Here is a 20,851-nt window from a genome sequence, read left to right on the forward strand (position 1 = left end):
ATGTTTCTACAGTGGGCCAGAACGAACAAGCCAAATACTGGCTCTAGACAGGGCCATTCACGTTTCGTGTTGCCCATCTGCAATGAGCAACGCTTGAGTTACACTGATTTGTGATGTGAAACATCTTTAGTCGGTTTCTTTAGTGGTTTTAATTAACTTTGTCTGTTTGTTTTGGAGGGGAAGAGATCTCTGTGGATAATTCATCTCCCACTAAAAACTTCCTGAACAATGAACCCTGAAAGTATTCTATGCATGTTGCAATCTGCAATTCACCACTAGAAGCCCCCAAATCTTACACACTTTACTTTTAAAGGTTGACCCCCACAGTTCCACTCCAGATGATTCATAAGGAATTCTAGATGCTAAATTGTAGGCACTTGTTTGAAAACTGAAAAATCCTGTTGGATGAGAGGTAAAACATCTTAAAGAAACTCAAGCAAGTCCAGTTGCCTACAGTTAAGCACCTAGAATTACCATGACCTGGATGATTGAGTCTCCACTAACATTTATAACGGAAGTGTGAGCAAGTAAAAGATTGTATAGAGGGCTTTATAAATGTCAATTTTAACAGTAAATGACTACAGTCAAAAATTGTAAGATGAACTCCATATGATTTTTTCAATTATAAATGCATGATTACACAACTTCTCTTCAAAGCTCCTGATAGAAACCCCGAAAACATCAAAATTCAAGGCCATCTTCCTCATCAAATGGACATCAGCTGGGAGGTGAGAGAAAGAGCACATCGATCTTTAAGACCAATCATTTTAGTATGGAAGCCTTTTCCTAGATTTCTAAATCGTCACGACACTTTTGTAGCCTCTGCTGCCTATTGAACACAATGGCCCAGGCCTCGAGTACAAGGTGAGCTACAGGAAACTGGGGGTGGAAGATGTCTGGAAGGAGCATCTGGTTAAAAGACACTCCTTTGTTGTGAGGAACACGTCCACTTTCATACCCTACGAGATCAAAATACAGAGCAGAAACAGCCACGGCTGGGGACCGGATCCTAAAGTCGTTACTGGGTACTCTGGAGAAGATGGTGAGTCCGAGATGTAATGCTTCCTCTACAGTATTCATGTCATTCATACATTTAATTCAGAATTATTTCAAGATATGCAACTCACTTCACTGTTTCATTAAAACATACCCTAAGGCTGAACTTACACATGGAGGTGTTGTTGCTTGTGACTAACTGTGAACTTTTTGTGTTATCCTATCCCACATTGTCTTCAGTCGTCTTTTGGCATTGTCTGCGGGAAAATGTGTCAGGTTAAGTTCTTTCCTCTTCTTCCTTTTGCCCATGGTTTTTAACCCCGCGCAGGTGTGCAGTAGTGACTTTTCCTCCCCTCTGAAAAAGAAAAAAAAAAATCCTCTGCAGAATCCAGCAGGTGGCAAATAACCTTTGTAGAGCAGAGAGATGTCAAATTTTCACTTCTGTCTCAGAAGCAGTGGGAGATTTGACAGATCACGACACACTTTTTCGCTGTAGGCCTACTGAAGCACAATGGTGGATTCTCTCTCTAGTGTCTGCTGTGATTCTCTCCTTCTCTACTTCCACTTGAGTAACATGTAGAGCAGAAAATATCGAGAGCCTTTTCATTGCATGTTTGGTGATGTATTTGTCCTTGCTGAAAGAAGAAAAAAATGCTCCTCATTTGGTGTTCAGCTGAGTTTGTATTTGTGCACTTTTATGATGATCTACCAGCATCACAGTTTTTATTTACTGCCATAAACAGCAACAGATTATTTTTGCACAATCTAAACTAGAAAAGGAACCTGTTCTGCCCTTAACAACTCAGACCTTTAAATCAGGCTGTTTTTGTCCAACAGGGTCATTTTGATGTTTCAATTACTGTATCTCCAAACAGTTTTTCAGTTTATTTTCTTTTATTTAAACATGTTTTATGGCAGCGTTTGAGAGGTATTGCAAAGGTAGCCTGTTGTTTGAAGCATGTCTGTATTCTTGACCTTCCTCTATGTGTTATTTAGTCCCGACTGCAGCACCACGGGACATAGCAGTGGAGGTGATCAACGCCACTGTTCTGAGAGTTAGCTGGACGCCGGCTCCACCTGCCACAGTGAGAGGTCATCTCGGGGGCTACGATGTAAGTTTTCATGGTCCAAAAACCTGATTTCTACCAGACTACGTTGTATAACTGAAGACTTTAAGTGGCAATGGGTACAATTACCTGGATTACCTGGCACAATTAGATCTTTATTCTAGGTGTCATTATCATAGATATTTCCAGTCTTTACCCCTTTTTACTCGTCCGTCTTCACTGTGTCAGAGACAGCGCCTCAGGAAGGAGACATGATTCACTTTTGCTTGTTTGTCTTTTATAAGTACTCACTTCAACCAATTATGTCAGAGCAAACTAATGCTTTAATAGGCAGGGTATAGCTGAGACAGAGATACAAAAAATATTCATTATGCGATTTTACAACTGTGAATATTTCTTTTTTAGAGCTATATATCCCAGTAGCCTTAGACCTTGATAAAAATGTTTTTCAAGCAAAGCTTCCAAAAAAGCGTTAATATGTAGTGCTGATTATATAGTATAACAAGACATTACAGTAACACATTGACATTGCTTGTAAAGCATTAAATGCGCACCTATCTAAAAATAAAGATGCCAGTTAAATGTGGAAAATGTATATATGGTGGCGACACAATCATTATAGTAATGATCACAAAGAAAGTTTATTCCCTGAAATTGTCATATATTGTGAGGTTCACCCAACCTGATTCATGTCACCGTCTGTATTTCAAACTCCTCTAATGTCCCTTATCTGAACGGTGCATTTTCTCTGGTGGAAAGATTTTGTCAGTAGTTAGCTAAGAAACAGTAGCGCACCACCTGATGAACTCCACAGATTTCTGCATGTGCTTTCAGAGTCATCACAGTATTGAGAGAAGTACTTGATGGAATTTGAAAAGACAGATGTATTATTTCTAATCTTTATTTTGTTTATTTAACTGGCATATAATTAAATTTGACAGTTTTTGTGTTTATAATTCAATTTAAAGGTGCACTTAATTGTGGTAATATGATACAATACCTATATAATAAAATGATGGCACAGTTTCTTTTACCTTTTCTGTATCACCTGCGCAGGTGTTGTTATTAAAAGTGTGTAGATGTCACATTGGTTGACAGAGTGTCAGTGACTGATTTTGTGAAGTGTTTTGCCACATACCATCATTTCAGGGGAATCGTACAAAAGCTGCAGCTCAGATTCACAGTTCATATGTGATGTCTGATTTCAGACAGGTGCCTCATTAAAGGAGAAACCAGGCATTAATTGCTGCTCAACATTTTCTGTTTCACTGTTCTGTCTCACCTTTTCTGCTTTTCTCTTCCCTCTCTCCTGTCTGTGGTCTCTGTTCAAACTTGTTCCTCATCACCATTTTCCATTACTCTGCTCTCAAAGGTTCAGTGGTTAAGGAAACGAAGTTTGCTGAATCCCAACAAGATTTTAGATGAGCGCCAGTCCCTGTCTTTTCCTGGGAAGAGGACACACGCCTTCGTGCCAGGCCTTGAGCCTTTCTCTGAGTACAGACTCACCGTCAATGTTTTCAACAAGAAGGGGAATGGACCCAACAGTGACCCAGTCACCTTCAACACTCCAGAGGGAGGTGAGTAAACACAAACATGCAAAATCAACTAATAAATAGTTGTGCTAAGTAAAAAATAAATAAAATAAAATGACATGGTGGACATCTAAAGGTATACTATGCTGGAATTGTCGGCTACATTTTGTAAAGAGCATCGTGAAACTAAAGGTGAAAGCCAACCCAAGATTCCCTCTTGTTTTGGAACAAGCTTTGTTTGTTTGGCACCTCTCCTTGCAATAGTCATGCTTTTTGTTAGCTGTATCCTCAGTTTTTGTTGATTCATTTTAGATGCGTGTTGCATATGCTCTGGCATCTGGTCGCTACCTTACAACTGTGGGCTATGCACCAAAACTTCCAGAAAGCAGGAAAATAAGATGAAAATCAGAAAATACAGGCCGAGGGCTTTGCAGATAAATACACCGCCACACATCTAGATCATAATTGATGACTGCAAGGGTTTACTTTTGTATGAGTCTATACATTGGAAAATCCTGCATGTTATACCTTTAAAGTGGCACAGGCAACGAGACAGTGAATTTTAACAAATGCACGTTTTATTTAACGTTAAAAATGTGTTTTTCTTATTGTTACTTCACCTGGATGGTTAAGCTAAACACAATAAATGTGCTAATGAGTTTGACACCAGAGGGATGTTTTGACTGTTTTTTAATCTAGTGAAGGAGGAAATTGTCTCTGTGCTCATGTTAGATCTGAATTTAAGGCGTGTTCCTACAAGTATGATTTGTAACATTGCAATTAGTTTGAAAATCAGTCATGGACCAGTATGTATTTTACACAAGTGTGATGCAGACACTAGCACTCTTTGATGCACATACAGTGCAGATGATCTTTTCAGTGAATTAAGAGTTAAGTCCAGTAGCTAGGAAAGAAAAAAACATTTACATATTCATAGAGTTAGGATTTTTTAGTGAGGGAGAAGTAATTAATTTAAAAAAATGTACCCAGGATATTGACAGAAACAATATTGACGTAAATTATATTATAATCGAAGTATTTTGAATTTGTTTCACAGCACGTCTGAAATTAAGAAGCTGCAATACAATGTTTAGCTTTAAGATCAGGGGACAAAGAAGAAGTCAACATAAGAACATTTTTCATGAAAATACTTGTTAAAGGCTGCTCAGAGTTACGGGAAATGACAAAAAAGTAGCTTAAAACAATAAAACTGTCACAGACCACATCAGTGTGTTTTTTATCAAATAAGAAAAGGAAGCTGAACACGTCATGGTCATGTTTAACCACCTCCAAATAAAATAACAAGCCGCAAGAGAATAATATCTGTACAGTAGATGCATTTACAATGTTGTCATTTTCATTATTTTCATAGTTCCTGTGCAAGTGCCCATCCTAACTGCCTCTAATGCCCAGAAAGACTCCATTTTGCTGGTGTGGGGGCCACCGCTGCAGGCAAACGGCATCCTCACTGGTTATCTGCTGCAGTACCACCTCAGTATGTACACACACAGCATTGCTTGACTAATTACTCAGTGGCTTACACAGTGTAGACCTTTGGCCCTATGCAAGGTTTTTCATTAATAGATTTCTCTTTGCTGTAGCTCTGTGCTTTGTCTGTAGTGTTAGGTGCTGTGGGCGAAGTGCAGGGAGTGTAGCTGCAGTGTGAGTAGGTAAAGAAAGATGAGGTCGGAAGGGAGGAAGAGTAGAGTGGGTGAATCTGGGATACGACAGTTTATCTTTGAGTCTACGGATGATAAACCTGAAAATATACTACATGCACAATTATCTACCCCCTTTACCCTCTTTTCTTCTTTTTTGTCTTATAATACCAGACACTAGGTTGCACTGTTTAACACTGAATGCTTCACAAAGGTCTCCAATAGACAATTGTGCAGGCCACTTCAGATTATAGTTTGACAGTTTCCTCAGAGTTTCTCATTTCATATCCTCTTGGATTTCAGGTTCTCTTCCAGAAAGATCATTTAAGTCATAGCTATTTGTGCCTCTCATACAAATTTCTTTGGCATCTATCACTGAGAAAAAAAAACACCTTTATGCTTGAGAACAGTTTCGGTGAAAACGTGAGTGAGGGGCTTTCATCGCGCTCTCTCTGTTTTCAAAGCCTACACTCTCGTTGGCTGACATTTCTGAAATCTTTTGTGTAAAATGTGAAGGCAGAGACAGCCCTTTGCCGCCTCCACCAGCACCCACGGAGTCTGGCCAGCTCTTCAATACACTCTGTCCCCCTCTCCTCTCTGCTTTTTTTCCCATATCAGATGTCAGACTATACACACATATACCCACACAACACAGTCCGTGGGTGTTGGAGGGGTTTTTTTTTTCACTTAAATTGATTCACCAAGCAACTCAAGCATATTCTAAATTTTGTTGTCCTCTTAATTCTGTGATTACATTTTACATGCACATCTAGTTGAAATGAAACTGCCATGTAATTAGTCAATGATTATTTGTGACGGTGTTCACAAACACATGAAATATCCAGTTTTCTGTGCTGCAAACAAACATCAATTCTCCGAAGCGGCATCGCAGGCTTGGCACACATTCAGTTCTCACCTGCATTTCGACATTGGCACACTAATGACATCAATGTGGGGGGTTTCAGGAGAACTGTGTTGCTTTCTACAGTCTGCTCACATACTGTACTTTGATCTATAATGCAAGTTTGGTGATACATTATGCTGCTTGTGATTGGGACTCCTCTGATTTCCTTCTTCTGCCATATGTTTAATTTTTTCTTTTGTCTCTTTCCTTCTTTTTTTTCCCCACACCTGTTCTTGCAATTTTTTCCTTCCTTTTACATGCGTGTTGTTTTTTTTTAAGCCTACCCTTCATCATTTCTCCTCCTCCTGTATTTCTCCTTCTCTCCCCCTCCTCCTCTTTGCATCTATTGCCACTTGTTTACAGCCCCCCCCCAGCTCCTCTTGAGCTCTCAATCTCCTCCTTTCATCTCCTCTCCCCTTTCTTCATAATGTATTCCTCTTCAGCTCACCTGTCACGACATGTATCTGCTACACTCACTTTCTGCATGAGTTACCATGACATCTCTTCATCTTCCCCCTCCCTCAACCATTGACCCTCATTATAGTTGTGTCCCATTAACATACAACACGAGCCAACAGTGATGACTTTTTTTTCCTGCGTGTATCCGTCGGAGGCTCACTCATGCCTTGTGAACTGACCTGACATCTTTCTCCTTCCTCTATAGTTAATGAGACCACACTGGAGGTGGTTGATTCCCAGGAGAAGAACATCACTGGAGCTGACACCACCCAGTGGCAGCTTCAGGGCTTAGAGGAAGGCAGCCTCTACCGCTTCCACCTCAGTGCCTGCACTCAAGCAGGTTGTGGACCTCCGCTTGCCCTGGAGAGTAGCACTGTTGTCACAGCACGTGAGTAGATGTAATCAGTGGACCTGTCATGGTAGTGCAGCTAATAAGATATCATTTGAATTGGTTTGGGTGTAAAAGCTGCACCACTTTTTGAAACATACAGCAGCACACTACGGACAAACAAATTGTAGATATTTACAATGACTTATTGTGCCATGAATGGCACGATGTCAGCTTGAGCTGCACTCATTCATACACATAGCTTACTCTCAATATATAATCTGCATTACACACCCTCCAAATCTAGCTGGTTATTCAAGATGCAAAAATCTCCCTGCTCTCTGCCTTGTCAATGCTGCTGCTGCCCTGCATCAGTGCTGCTGCCTGCTCCTTCTACCTCACCTCCACCCCAACATCCACCTGCAGGCTCAGGCTGGGGGTGGGGGGGCTGGGGGGATGTTTAATCCTCACGTCCCAATATCTCATGTAAACATATCTGCAGAGAGTTATGAGGCTGGAGTCTAGACGTCTAACGTTAAAATAAACATTTCAAGTGGGAGGCCAAAATAATTCACAATAACAAAACCATTGCGATGTTTGCAGGAAATTCTTAAATATCAACAATTATAATCCTATCAGTCAAATTAATCTATAACATTTTTTATTGTGCATTTTGTCTTTTTTTTTTTTGGTAAATGAAATACACTTAAATTAGGAGTGTGAGGAGGTGGAGAATGAGACAAAACAAGACCGGAAAGAAAGGGAATGATGAAGAGGTGCTGGATTATTTACATGATATTATCATTAGGTATGAGGAAGTGCACCATTACCTAGAAATGTACCCGTATACTAAATTATCTTTATTTATGCCTGTACTCAGAATGGGCAAAGTGTGAATTGAAATGGGTGTGGCTTAAAATGGAAATGACTGGGACCAAACCATCACCAAGCTATCGCCAATACCGGTATATCACGACAACTCTAATAAGGAGTATTAATCAGCCTTTTAAAGCAGTTGTGTTGATTCTGGAGGACAATTTGCTATGTCTGAGAAAATGAACGTCATCAGGGTCTCTCTATCTAGGCTTGAAACCTACAGGCTGTGTCACAATCGTGCTCCACAAAGTGGGTGCACAAGGCATAGATCTAAAGAAAAGACTCTATTAATAATAATAATAATAATAATAATAATAATAATAATAATAATAATAATAATAATAAACTTTATTTATATAGCAGTTTGTATACAAGAGATGCAGCACAAAGTGCATTTTACAATAAATGCATTATAAGCAGCACTTCAGATAAAAATAGACAAAATGAACACAGTGTTCTGGTAGCAATGCAATTCAATATAAAAGGACATTTAGACACAGCTTAAAAACAGTTTAAAACAAAAATTACGCTATTTGACAATTTTTTAATTAAAGAGTGGTGGTAATTTGATACTGAATTGCATTGTGGGAACTGACGAACCAGTGATGTTGGAGTTTGGCCTACACTGCATAAATCATCTGATGCAAAGATTTTAGTCGTTGCATCAGTTCTCTGTTACACTTCCCTGCTTCTTTGGATATTCACTTGTCAAAACTGTTGTTTTTTTCAGTTATGCCCTTCACACAAATGTAGCTGCTTTACTGCTTTAAGTGCTTTACAATGACAAGAGACAGTGACAATAAAAACAAGAAAATGAGCAAAAATAAACACAAAGTAGGTTCAGTAACATTGAATTAAGCAGCACAACATCAAGATCAGTTATGAAATAAGATACTAATTGAGAAGGGAACGAACTGAAATAGCTAAATTATGTTTCAAGCGGTTGCTTTAAACTGTTCAATGAGATTGCCTCTCTAATATACTGAATACTTTTCTACACTTTCCACATAAAAATGTGCGTCTCCAGTTTTCACATGACAGTGGTTGTGAACATCTAACAAACCTGCAGCAGAGGATCCAAGTGAACCCGAAGTCACATAAAACAACAGGGAGTCTGCAGTTTAGGTCTGAGCCATTTAGAGCTTTTATTAAAAGCTAAAGGACTTACTTGTAGACATTTTCTAAAGGATACGGGGAGCCAGTGTAGCCCATCTAAAACTGGAGTGCTGCGCTTCCCCTTTATAGTTTTGTTTTGAAGTCTAGCAGCAGAATTGTGAATAATTTTTATCCCCTAAATACCCTTTTAAAAAAGACCAGTGAAGAGTAACAATAGTCTGCCTTAGATGAAAGCTTGAATTAGCTTTGTGGCATCTTGCTATCTTAGGAGTGGCTCTGCGGTATTTCTCACATTGTCTGAGATGTTGGCTTATACATGAACTTGATTAGTTGAAAGAATGCTATTTTGACCAATTTGCTGATGTGCGATTTAAAGCTTAGTTCGGATTCAAAGACACAGGCTTAAGATATGACTTCTGATCTGATCTGGGGAACCAGAGATCCAGGATTCTTGAACAGTGCATCTCTGTAGCCTTGAGGCATTGTCAGACTCTTTGTATTTGAGCCTTAGATATACATTATTATAGCTTTTTTTGACTGTAGAAAGACAGGATGTGGGTGACATTAAGGTATTTTGTGAATCTGGATCTATGAAATAGTTTGTGTTATCTGCATAGCTGTGTAAATTAACATTACACACTCTGAAAACATCACCTCAAGGAGGCATGAAAAGCGAGAATATTGCACATGGAGTCAAAGCAGCTTCTTAGTGCTGCAACAAAAGAAGTGTTATTTTCTGGACAAGAAAAGCTGTCAGGATGTAAAATTTCCTCTCAGTGGTGGATGCACAAAACAAGTTTAAAACATCACCAAAAGGACATTTCAGACAGTAATGCCTGTGTTTTGACCAGTTTAGGCAAATCCAGCATTTAGATCCATTTAGATAACTGTGTTGTAGTTCATCCTAAAATCTTATTTAAAGTTCTTCAGAATATTGGTAAATTTCAGAGGGCTGTTTATTTAAAGTGCACTCTCTCAGGGAGGTTTTGGTCATTACTACTGAAATGAGAACAGTATCATTCAAGGTGTTTGGGTTTTTTTTCAACAGCCTAACAAAAGCCCAAAAAAACTCAGTCTGATGATAAGTGTTTATGATTTTAAGGAAATAATATAATCTGAGCCACTATTAAAGAGACACTCAAAGCATTATAGTTTTAACTGACTGTGGGATTTATTATCAAATTTCAATAGCTTTGAGGCAGAAATGGACTTAAAAAACCTTAAAAAGAGCTGAATACAGGGATTGTCATCTTTTGCTACAATACCAACTTTGAAAGTAACTATATTTCTGAATTACGAAGCAGATATCTTGCTTTTTGCAGCAAATTCTGGAAAGTAAATGTCAGAGTTTGGGACAAGTTTTAGCAGCTGATCTTACATAGAGAACAATACTGAGTAACTTGTTTTCTCTGATTATCTCAGAAAAATAGACTCAGTGCATACTGCATTATTACAAGTAATTATGGGCTCTTAAATTCAACACAGACCTCCAACTTTTCTGCATTTCCTGTCAGTGGCTCTGCATGATCTGTCTCGCATTCGAATAGAGTTTATAAATCACGGCAATGTTCTGTCACACAAGCCTGTAATGACCTAGAGTGTTTATCAGGTTGTTGTTCAGGGTGTCATCCATTTCAAGCACAGGGTCGGTCACACTGACTGAATTAATAAGATGATAAGTTCAGAGAACAAAACCTCTGCTGCAGCATCTCTGAGCCTTTCCTGAACAGTAAAATGTAGCTTTTCTGCTACACTGTTAGTTTTGAGCAAGTATATTATGTCTATTTTATCATGTTATAACATTTATTTGTTAAAGCTATCATGCAATTGTAGCATCATTTAAATTACTAATTGTTTTCTTCTTCATTTTACCTTTTTTGTTGTTGTTTCTGTAGAAAGATAAGACAATCCTGGTAAAAATGGGTGCAGTCCACTGTTTGTGTAGCTTTCAGCATATGAATTCAACCACTAGGAGGTGTCAAAGCCAAAAATGTTGACTCCACACAGATGGTGCCTTTAATTTGTATCTTCCATAAAGCAAAGCCACGCAGATTCTATCTATTTTGGTTTAGCACTTTGTTAATACTTCTTTTAACTTTTAATTCAGCCAATCTGGTCAGTAGATTGACAGCATTACCTGCCACCATTCAGCTTTGCTGCATTTCGCAGGTAATAATTTCAGTCCTGTGATGGTGCACGATAAACGGTAAAAGTGAGTACTAAAATTTCCCAACAGTTCAAACCTGCTCCCTCCGTTACTTTGCATGAGTGCTTGAGAATATATGCTTCCACTATCTCTGAATGTTTTAATAAATGTTATTCATTCCTCTCTGGCTTTTATATTTCCTTTGAGAGGCTCTGCATCTTGTAGGTGAATGTCCAGCCTGAGAGCCATTAGATGCATTGTTTGTAAATATGGTTGAGAAGAGGCTCGGTGGGGAGATAAAATGGTTCTGTTTTGGAGCGCTGTCCTCGGGGCATGTTAGTCACAATGCAGCAGAGCAGATTTATGGATGCCAGTGGCACAGAGCAGGGGCACCATGAATTTAGAGTCGTTGATGGGGAGTGATGGAGTGACAGTGAAAAGAATGAATGCATGGGAGTTAGTGAGGCTATGGAGTGCTCCTTTTAGATTTCACCTTTGTGACTGAATGAGCTTTTAATGCTTATCCCCATTTAGTTAGGATAAACAGTTGTCTAGCTTAAAAATTGTCTGGAAAAATAGACTGACATACCGGAATAAAAAAGACAGCCATAGAGGTATCAGCAGATGTGCGTCTTTGTTTGAAAGGCTTGTAATGAAAAGAAAGTGGCTGAAGTGAGAGACAGAGAAAAAAAACACAGACGGATGGGGTGAAGCATCTGTGAGAAAGAGGAGCAGGGAAAACTAAGAGAGAACAGCTAATAGCCATAGCAGAGGAGTGTGGCAGACAGAGAAGAAAATATCTATTTTTCTCCATCAGGTCTCATGAGATAACAAAGCAGCAAAGATAAAGCGGACTGCAAACATGACAAAAAGCACAGAGGAGCATATACCTCTTAAGTCATACAAAAATAACCGGCTCCTCCAGAGATTAAATTATTTGCTCCCTAGCATTTGAACACCCAAGTTGTTATCGCCGACATATTTGCCAATGGCTTGAACTCAACGTTTGAAAAAGTTTAGTTAGAAACACGATAATCAAGAGCTGGCTTCATCTTCACTGCAGTCTGTTCAGGATCCAGCAGTTAGTGCAGAACAGGCAGTCATTTTTAATATATATGTCCTGGTTCACACTAGACAATGTGAGAAATAATACAGGCAGCATCATGCAAATGAAATGATGTGTTGGTGTGTCATAGACAATGAAACAATTGTTCCAGTGATTGCAAATTCAGACAGAGTATTGATGTATCACTTGAAAATGACCAACACAGTTTATCACAGCAATACCAACACAGTGAAAACTAAAAAATCAAACTGTGATAAATTTCCCTCAAGATAATTTAGAACTAACCATACAAAATACTAATTCAATGTTAACGTATTAAAATCAGCTTAATCAGATCCATTCAGTATTAACCTGATGCCATCTGTTTAAGTACAAATACTTAAATTTTTATAAATTATAAAAAAAGGTTGTAGGTACTAGCTTTTGTATGAGGTTCATACTGCTGATAATCAATTGGGTTTTCATTGCACATTGTTTTATTCCCTTTTTATTGCAAATATCAGTGTGATGAGAGTCTGTTCCAAACAGTATCTGAATACTATAAGAGAATGCAGTTTCTGAAGAAACTGTGGGTGTGAATGCTCAATGTTGAAACGCTACGCTACACTGCAATGCTGGCTTAAATGAGTAAGAATAACCTGAGGGAGTAGGGATAACTGGAAAAGTGGGAATAGGATAAATTAGTATGAATGTCAGTAATATGTTTGGTACCAATGATGTAAAAATAAGATGTGTAATATGTAAGAGCTTGTTGAAAAGCTGATACTACACTGCAGTGCTCGCTGAAATTTCGCATTCACTCCCAAGTCACACCCAAATATTACGTGATTAAACTTGTAAATTAACAAGGAAGTGTTGTAATATTACGTGACTTAACTTGTAACTTTACAAGAAAAAAGTTGGAATATCTCAAGATGAAACTCATAAATCTACAAGAAAAAAAGTTGTAATATTATGAGATTGAACTCATAACAGCATTAAAAAAAATTTGGGGGAAAAATACATTTACAAGAAAAAAGTCATAATAATACCTGATTAAACTCATAACAATATGAGAAAACGCCATAGATAGAAACTGGAAAGTCAGGAAACATGATATTAAAAAGCAACAAAGAAAACCTTTACTCTGTAAGATAAGATGGATGAATGATTAGTGTATCAGACCTTCATGCTAGAGTTTGGGGTTTGAGTTCAGCCATGTTCTGTACTTGTCAAATATTTTTAGATTTTATTAGAAAAAAGGAAAATAAATCTTTTTCTATGATCTACTGTTAGCTGACCATCAGCTGGCTGTCCTGGAAATGTCAAAACACAAAGTTAAGAACAGGTCTTTTAGTTGTTTCGTAAAGTTTTATTTACACTAACATAAACTCTAGACTAACAACTTAAAAATAATAAGTCTTAAAATCTCTTAATGCACAACCTAATGTGGGACTTGAACCCTAAACTTCCAGCTAAAGGTCCTGTGAGTAAAGCCATCACCTACCGGATAGTTCACCTATAGAGGAGGGATATCAATATGACAGGGCGTAACTGGCTTTACTCTGTGACTGTTTTTTTGTCAAACAATACAAGTTTAATCTCATAATATTATTACCTTTTTCTTGTTAATTTGATGACTAAATGAGTTTAATCTTGTAATATGACTTTTTTTGTTTAAATTTACGAGTTTAATATCATATTATGCCTTTTTTTTAAATAAATGTACAAGTTTAATCTTATAATATGACGTGTTTCCAGTAGATATCTAAGTTTAATCTTGTAATATTATTATGTTTAGTCTCATAATATAATGACTCCTTTGTTGTAAATTTATGAATTTAAACTCATAATATTTTGACTTTTTACTTGTAAATTTATGAGTTGAATCTTGTAATATTCCGACTTTTTTTCTTGTAAATTTGTGAGTTCATCTGGCAATATCCTGACTTTTTTCCTCCAGTCAACATTTATTATTTTTTTCCCACATGGCTCTGATCTTCCTTAGTAGATTAAAATGTAATGTCATATGGTACATTTAATATATATTTTTTAAATTATAGTATTTGCCCGTTGATCCCCTGGGTTCACATGGAGCAACCCATTCTCTGATCCCTCCTTGTTGTTCAGTTGTAGAAATTGGTAAGTTGAAAAAGGCAATACATGGCAACAAAATATATTTGTAAACACAAAGTTTGACGTTTCCTGTGGGTCACCCAGCTGGCACCCAACATGATGCAGGACTCTGGTCGAGCTCACAACTTTACCGTTGTAGTTCACTCTCGTGCACTCATAGCAGAATTTCCACCCGAAGCAAGCAGCTGTTGTCAATGGAAAAACTCTCAAAAGCCTCTGTATGCTATCTGATCTCCACCAAACAGCAAACAGACACAGTAGCTGCACCCAAGTGGTAAAAAAAAAATCTGTTTTTGCAAGTTTAACAAATGATATGTGTGTTTTCCGATGGATATCAGTTAACCTACAAATACACATTTGGAAACCTGGATTGCATTGTGGTATATTATTGTCCATCATTGCAGCAACTAAGCACATGCACGACATCCTCAATTCTTGTTTAGCATGCACGCTTTGCATTAGTGAGCACATTACAGGACAGAGTGTTTGACCTTTGTCCTCCACACTGCCCTCTGGTGGTGCAGCTGTCCACCAGTAACACAGTCTAAAACACCGCTAAGAAGCACCGCACACTACAAAATACAGCCACATGCACTTTATTTGTGAGGATTTACTACCCACGTATTTATGTGTGTATAGATATACATGCACGTGTGTGTGTGTGTGTGTGTGTGTGTGTGTGTGTGTGTGTGCGTGTGCGTGTGCGTGTGTGCGTGTGCGTGCGCGTGCGTGTGCGTGTGTGCGTGCGTGCACGTCCTTAAAGCTGGCTTTCCATATATCTGTAATCTTCTGCTGTATTTCATTTTCTTTTTATCCCTCTGAAGATTTGTCCCCAACTCCAGCTGTGGCCCCTGTTCAGAGCAGTATGTATCAGTGCCTGTAGCTGCTGCAGCTCACTAACAGAGAAGTAGAAGTAGAGAGGTTGTAGGTGTGTTGGTGCAGTGAGTAGCCTCAGTAAAGGTTTGTCCTTTGTAGTTGTATGGATGTAGTTTGGGAAATGTCTGACTCAAGAGAGACAGAACATTTCTTTGTCATAATGTGGCAATTTCAGTTTGAATTTGCAGTATGTTATGCGCTGCAGTTACACCGTGTTTACTATTTGCACAGTTACTTCCATTAATCCAGTTTTCTTCGTTGCTCTAACAATCCTTTTTTCATGTAGTCTATAGAGCTCGCTTGTTGCACAATATAGAGTATTAGACCCGACAGCATTGCAGCAGGAATCTAACATCTGAGGCTTCTCTTTCATTTCAGACCACAACTGCTCTCTCTCCTTTCCCAGCTCTATCCCAGGCAATTCTACTCATCCTCCTTTAGGTATACAGCTCACACTCACACATGTGCAGCCAATGAGGTCCCTGTGATCTCATCTTGATGTACCTTCAACTTTCAACTAACAATGGGATTCTAGACACAGAATCGTATCAATCTATTCTGATATTCGCTCATGGCGGGGGGGCGTCAGGAAATGCCAGCTTTGCTTAAGTCAGAGTGAAGACTACATGTCACTCCCGCCCACGATCTCTATATCTACCCTTTATGAGCCAAAATCCAGCTCCACTCAATTAAGTCTGGGCCCCAGTGTTGCCTTTTGAACTGTCGTCTTGAAGGGTTTCTGCTAGCTGCACTGTTCTCAGGCTGCGGGGGGAAACCTATTTGCCTCTGCTAATCCTCTTTTTCTGCCTTCTTTCTCCTTTTCTCTGTGCCTGTCTGTGTTTTCCTTTCCTCCTTATTTTCCTCCCCCTATTTCTTCTCTCTTTATCAGTTCCAGCGCTGTTGAACATAAGCTCTTATGTGAGTGACACCTTTGCCAAAATCAGCTGGACTGCCAGAGAGGAGCAGCAGGACTCGGAGCTTTATGTGGCTTATATGAATAACCGTAAGCTACTTTTCCTGTCCCCGCCTTGCATAACATTGATAGGAATTTTAGTAGCATCATGTGTAGGTGCACCCGGAATGTTTTATATAAACATCTAAAAATATATTTTAAGCCCACATGGCTACTTCCATCATTTCCATGATTTCCTCAACATGTATTAAGATGCATTTAAGTTATTTAGCACAACAAACACAGTTTAAAATGTGTTTTTTTCTTGGCAACAGCTCATCCTATCTTCTTTTTTCTGCTTGCATGAATTCTGCTTGTGCACTTCTTGTGCTTGGCTGTGTAGGTGATGGTAACTGGCGGATTTCAGAGGCTGTAAATGCTTCTCAAAGTTTCCACGTAATTGATGGGCTCAAACCTGGGACAGTGTACACCGTACGCCTCATGGCCAAGAGGCTGCTCGATAACGCTAGCATTTATGAAGATGTTATCCAGACTCGAGTCAAAGGTGAGAGGAGAGAGACGCATCGTAGTCAATAGAACATAGTGATTTGCGCATATCAATGACAGATAGATATGGACTGTGGTGAGTGTAAGTTTGTTTACTTTCTTTGCATCTTGCATTTGTATTTTGCAGATCCAATATTCTTTCAGTAGAGATAGAGTGCTATAGCTGAAGGGAATGTGAGTCAAATATGACGTGAGAACATCCTCTCCAACTGGAATCCATCATGTTTTTCTGTTTTCAGTCAAAGATAAAGTTGTATGGGGAGCGCTGGAGGGGGCTGTCATCCTCAAATGGACCGACGTGTTAAGCAGATTATTGAGCTCTGTGTCTCTCCGCTGCTTTTGTTCTCAGGTGCGGAGGGTCAGCGGAGTGACTTTTCCACTCAGGGCTGGTTCATTGGGACCATGTGTGCCGTGGCACTCCTCACCCTGGTCGTGCTCATGGCCTGCTTTGTGCGGAGAAACAAAGGTGGCAAGTATGCAGGTACGCCACCGCCAACCCAGCGACAAGACATGTTCTCCATGGAAAAAGGTCAGTTAGTCTTTGACCAGGGTTGGGTCCCCTTGTCATCTTGCTTCAGGAAATGAACCAAAATTCAATGTAATTCAGTCATAGAAGAAAAAGGAGAAATTCAACATAGGAGATATCAGTCTAACTTGGTTATAAGCAGTTTAATTATCAGTTTAAAATCTCTAGCAGTTTTACAAGATGACACTTGGCTTGACTTTTGGTATAATTTTGGTTGACCTCCTGAAAGAATGAAAATGTGCAGTGGGCCTCAATCCTGACCCCTCTCCCACCCCCATTCAGAAATGTGTTATGCATGCATGTTGGACAACGGTGCATGCCAAACCCAATATCATTAACCCCAAATGAACTCTCCACAAGATGCTTGCAGCTTTACTGCATTGTGAAATAATTTGTGTGGCCCTGTTAGTTCTGCTCTGTACCTCTGATTACATACCTTGTCAGCCCAGACGAGTGGGCCAGCTGGCTGTGTTCCACACTTACCAACCCTTCACCTGTGCAGACCTTCCCAGCTCTTCCCTGGCGCCTTTGTGCTGACTTGTATCAGAGCCAAATTCAGCCTCACAATGGTTCCTACCTGCAAAGTGTCTCCTCACTCACAGTTTCTCCTCTCTCAACCTGTTTTCTCATTTTTTCCCCACCACTCCACCTCTTTGCCTGCAGTAGCTTTTGACATGAAGCACTGAATATTTCATTGGCTCCTTTGGATTCCCCCTTTGCCCGTCCAGCGCCTTTCATGAAACCTCTCTTTTGTCTATCTTGAAAGCAACTGGTATTTTTTTTAAGGATATTTACACAAAGAGCTGCTGTGTAGCACTTTAGGCAGACAAACAGGAGAGAGGCTTTAAGTGTGCAGACTTGATAGAATGTTTACACTCTCATATTTAGTTTTTCTCAAAAGCTTTTCAGTCCAGACTTTTGAAATTCAACTTTTACATACACTCAAGTGATGTAAAAGTTCAGATCACTTATTCCTGTACGCCTACTAAGCATTAATGTTTAGTCTGCTGTAAGAATTGTGTTACAGAAAATCACCGAGGTTTATTAAAACTAACAAAAGGTTGATCCCCTGTTTGAAAATATGTTAAAGATAATCCTTTATAGTTATTTGGATTTGAAGCATTACAAATGATGTTGCTTCCCAACAGTGCAAGTAATATGCAATCGCATCTATGGATGAAAGTGCCGCTCTTTGAAATGTGTGTCCTGCCCCCCCTGCAGTGAAAGAGAAGGAGGACCTCCACCCCGATGTAGAGTCACAAGGAATGAATGATGACACGTTCTGTGAATACAGGTGAGCTGCACTCCTGCTGTACCGCAGTGCCAATGTGTGCTGAGGAAATTACACTTTTTTATCCACTTGAAATGCATTGTGTTGTCGCAATATTTATCTCATAACCATATGCTAAATATTTTCCAACTGGGAAACTCATTTGTCATGTGTCACAGTAATGTTTTTCTCTCCCATCCCAAAAGCAAACCATGCATTCATGAGCTTTACCAGGATCAGCCCAGAGGCCATTCTTCTCGGCACTTATTGGGTTAGGTAACGAGACCGTGTAGTTAAAAGTAGTGGGCAACAAAAATGTGTGCTGTGCTCCCCTTTTAGTTGCTGATAATGTGCTTTATTTTTTTGTCAGATTCTGATCCGAGTGTGTTAGTCAGCTTGGCCCTATATCTATCTATCTATATATCTATATATATCTATATCTATATCTATATATCTATATATCTATATATATATATATATATATATATATATATATATATATATATATATATATATATATATATATATATATATATATATATATATATATATATATATATATATATATATATATATATATATATATATATATATATATGTATATATGTATATACAAGACGTGACTTACATAACCTTCAGAGGCGAGAGAAAACAAGAGAAAGCAACCCAATATGTGGTGCTATATATATATATATATATATGTGTGTGTGTGTGTGTGTGTGTGTGTGTGTGTGTGTGTGTGTGAAACACATTACATAAGATATAAACTAACCAAATAGAACATACAACACTCGCATACTGTATGTTGAAATAAGTGAAACATGACATACCTCCACGCTACATTGGCTACACACACACACACACACACACACACACACACACACACACACACACACACACACACACACTCACACACACTCACACTCTCCTGTCAGGTTCTTGGAAGCAGTGAAAATTGAGTGATTCTCTCTGGCTCTTAGAATTTTGAGATAATATCTGATGTAGAGTGTGTGGTGTGTAGAATATGTAATTTTCTAGTCTTGTCATATAATACAACCCTCACTTTAAAAAATAAAAGTGCCTTACATTAAGGCCAACAAAACAGGCTAATAGGGTGGCACAGTGGCGTCGTGGTTAGCACTGTTGCCTCACGCCAAGTCCCTGGTTCGATCCCGGGTTGGAACGGGGTTCGGTCCGTGGGCAGGGGCCCTTCTGTGTGGAGTTTGCATGTTCTCCCTGTGCCTGCGTGGGTTCTCTCCGGGGTCTCCGGCTTCCTCCCACATTCCAAAGACATGCAGCTCAGGTTGATTGGTGACTCTAAATTGCCCTTAGGTCTGACTGTGAGCGTGAAAGGTTGTCTGTCTATATGTGTTGGCCCTGCGATAGTCTGGCGACCTGTCCAGGGTGTACCCCGCCTTCTGCCCGATGACAGCTGGGATTGGCTCCAGCCCCCCCCCCGCGACCCTTGCAAAGACAAGTGCTTATGGACAATGAATGAAAACAGGCTAATAGCCGACAATGCAAATTTGTAGGTCAAAACTAAAGTAAAACTCAGCCTTGACATGCAAGTTAGTAACTTACTCACTTACTCACTAATTTTATTGTGCATGTGTTTCTTGGAGGGCTAGAGCTTGCAAAACAGGACACTTAAATTCTGCAGTTGATAGGACTTTATGGGAAGTGAATAGCAGGATGGGGCAAAAAGATTGGGTGTAGTGTAACTTCACTTTGTAAAACATTTCTTAGACAACAGCTGTAATGCTTTTAATTATTTAAGCACTTATATCAGCTGCCTGCTGAACCTATTAAGGTTATGTTTTAAGCATCTGTAATGCAGAAATGTGTTTGAGGAGCCTGGATGAACGCTGCTGTCTGTTGTTGTATAGCCTGTGATTACCTGGTGTTTTGACAGATGTAGATTTACGTTTAGACCCCCCGATTCACCTTGTGAATAAGGGGGTATGCTGTGGAGTATCTTCAATACAGGCCACATTTTTAATTGCTTTAACAGCTTCTACTGCAGACACACAGGTTGATTCTAAACGTACAGTAATTGCAGATGGAAAATATCTTACATTCAGTGAAACAGGCATAGACTTAGCATGGCAAATGGGTGAAATAAACTGAGCCTTTAAGCCTGAAGCAGACAGCTGTTGTACTTTATAATAGCTGTTGAATTTCCATTGTTTGCATTGTTGAGCTGCTACGGTGACAATTTAGGGAAAACGACTGAATCCTATTTTGCTTGACAGCACCGCAGCAACTGTGTGACAATGGCACGTTTGTTTGTGCACACGCAACAGAAATCACCTAAAATAGCCTCTTCTGTCCGCTTTGATTCTGCTCGTCATCATATTATTCAGAGCATGATTAGTCACAACTGTGTGGTCGCTGCCAATTGCTTCCCTCTGATTCTTGCCAAGACTATAATTCTGTTGAACAGGAAGATACGCATTG

General features: G+C 39.2%; 1 protein-coding gene across 6 annotated transcripts in view; it reads left to right on the forward strand.

Moving 5' to 3' along the window:
* The window catches only part of chl1a (cell adhesion molecule L1-like a), a 63,121-nt gene that overhangs the window by 36,248 nt on the left and 6,022 nt on the right, over positions 1–20,851 (forward strand). For 2 of the 6 annotated variants that reach the window (XM_088082278.1, XM_088082283.1), the window contains 13 exons: positions 658–728; positions 820–1,042; positions 1,237–1,272; positions 1,993–2,108; positions 3,436–3,640; positions 4,968–5,090; positions 6,822–7,004; positions 15,088–15,126; positions 15,518–15,580; positions 16,029–16,142; positions 16,435–16,596; positions 16,948–17,127; positions 18,346–18,418. In XM_088082278.1, coding sequence (XP_087938404.1) covers positions 658–728; positions 820–1,042; positions 1,237–1,272; positions 1,993–2,108; positions 3,436–3,640; positions 4,968–5,090; positions 6,822–7,004; positions 15,088–15,126; positions 15,518–15,580; positions 16,029–16,142; positions 16,435–16,596; positions 16,948–17,127; positions 18,346–18,418 — 1,588 coding nt within the window. The remainder of the gene's footprint in view (positions 1–657; positions 729–819; positions 1,043–1,236; positions 1,273–1,992; positions 2,109–3,435; positions 3,641–4,967; positions 5,091–6,821; positions 7,005–15,087; positions 15,127–15,517; positions 15,581–16,028; positions 16,143–16,434; positions 16,597–16,947; positions 17,128–18,345; positions 18,419–20,851) is intronic. The other 4 variants (XM_088082279.1, XM_088082280.1, XM_088082281.1 and 1 more) reach the window with 4 other exon arrangements.

The sequence above is a fragment of the Plectropomus leopardus genome, chromosome 9, assembly GCF_026936395.1.
Source record: "Plectropomus leopardus strain MGB_pleo_1.0 chromosome 9, ASM2693639v1, whole genome shotgun sequence".
Taxonomy (NCBI): Eukaryota; Metazoa; Chordata; class Actinopteri; order Perciformes; family Serranidae; genus Plectropomus; species Plectropomus leopardus.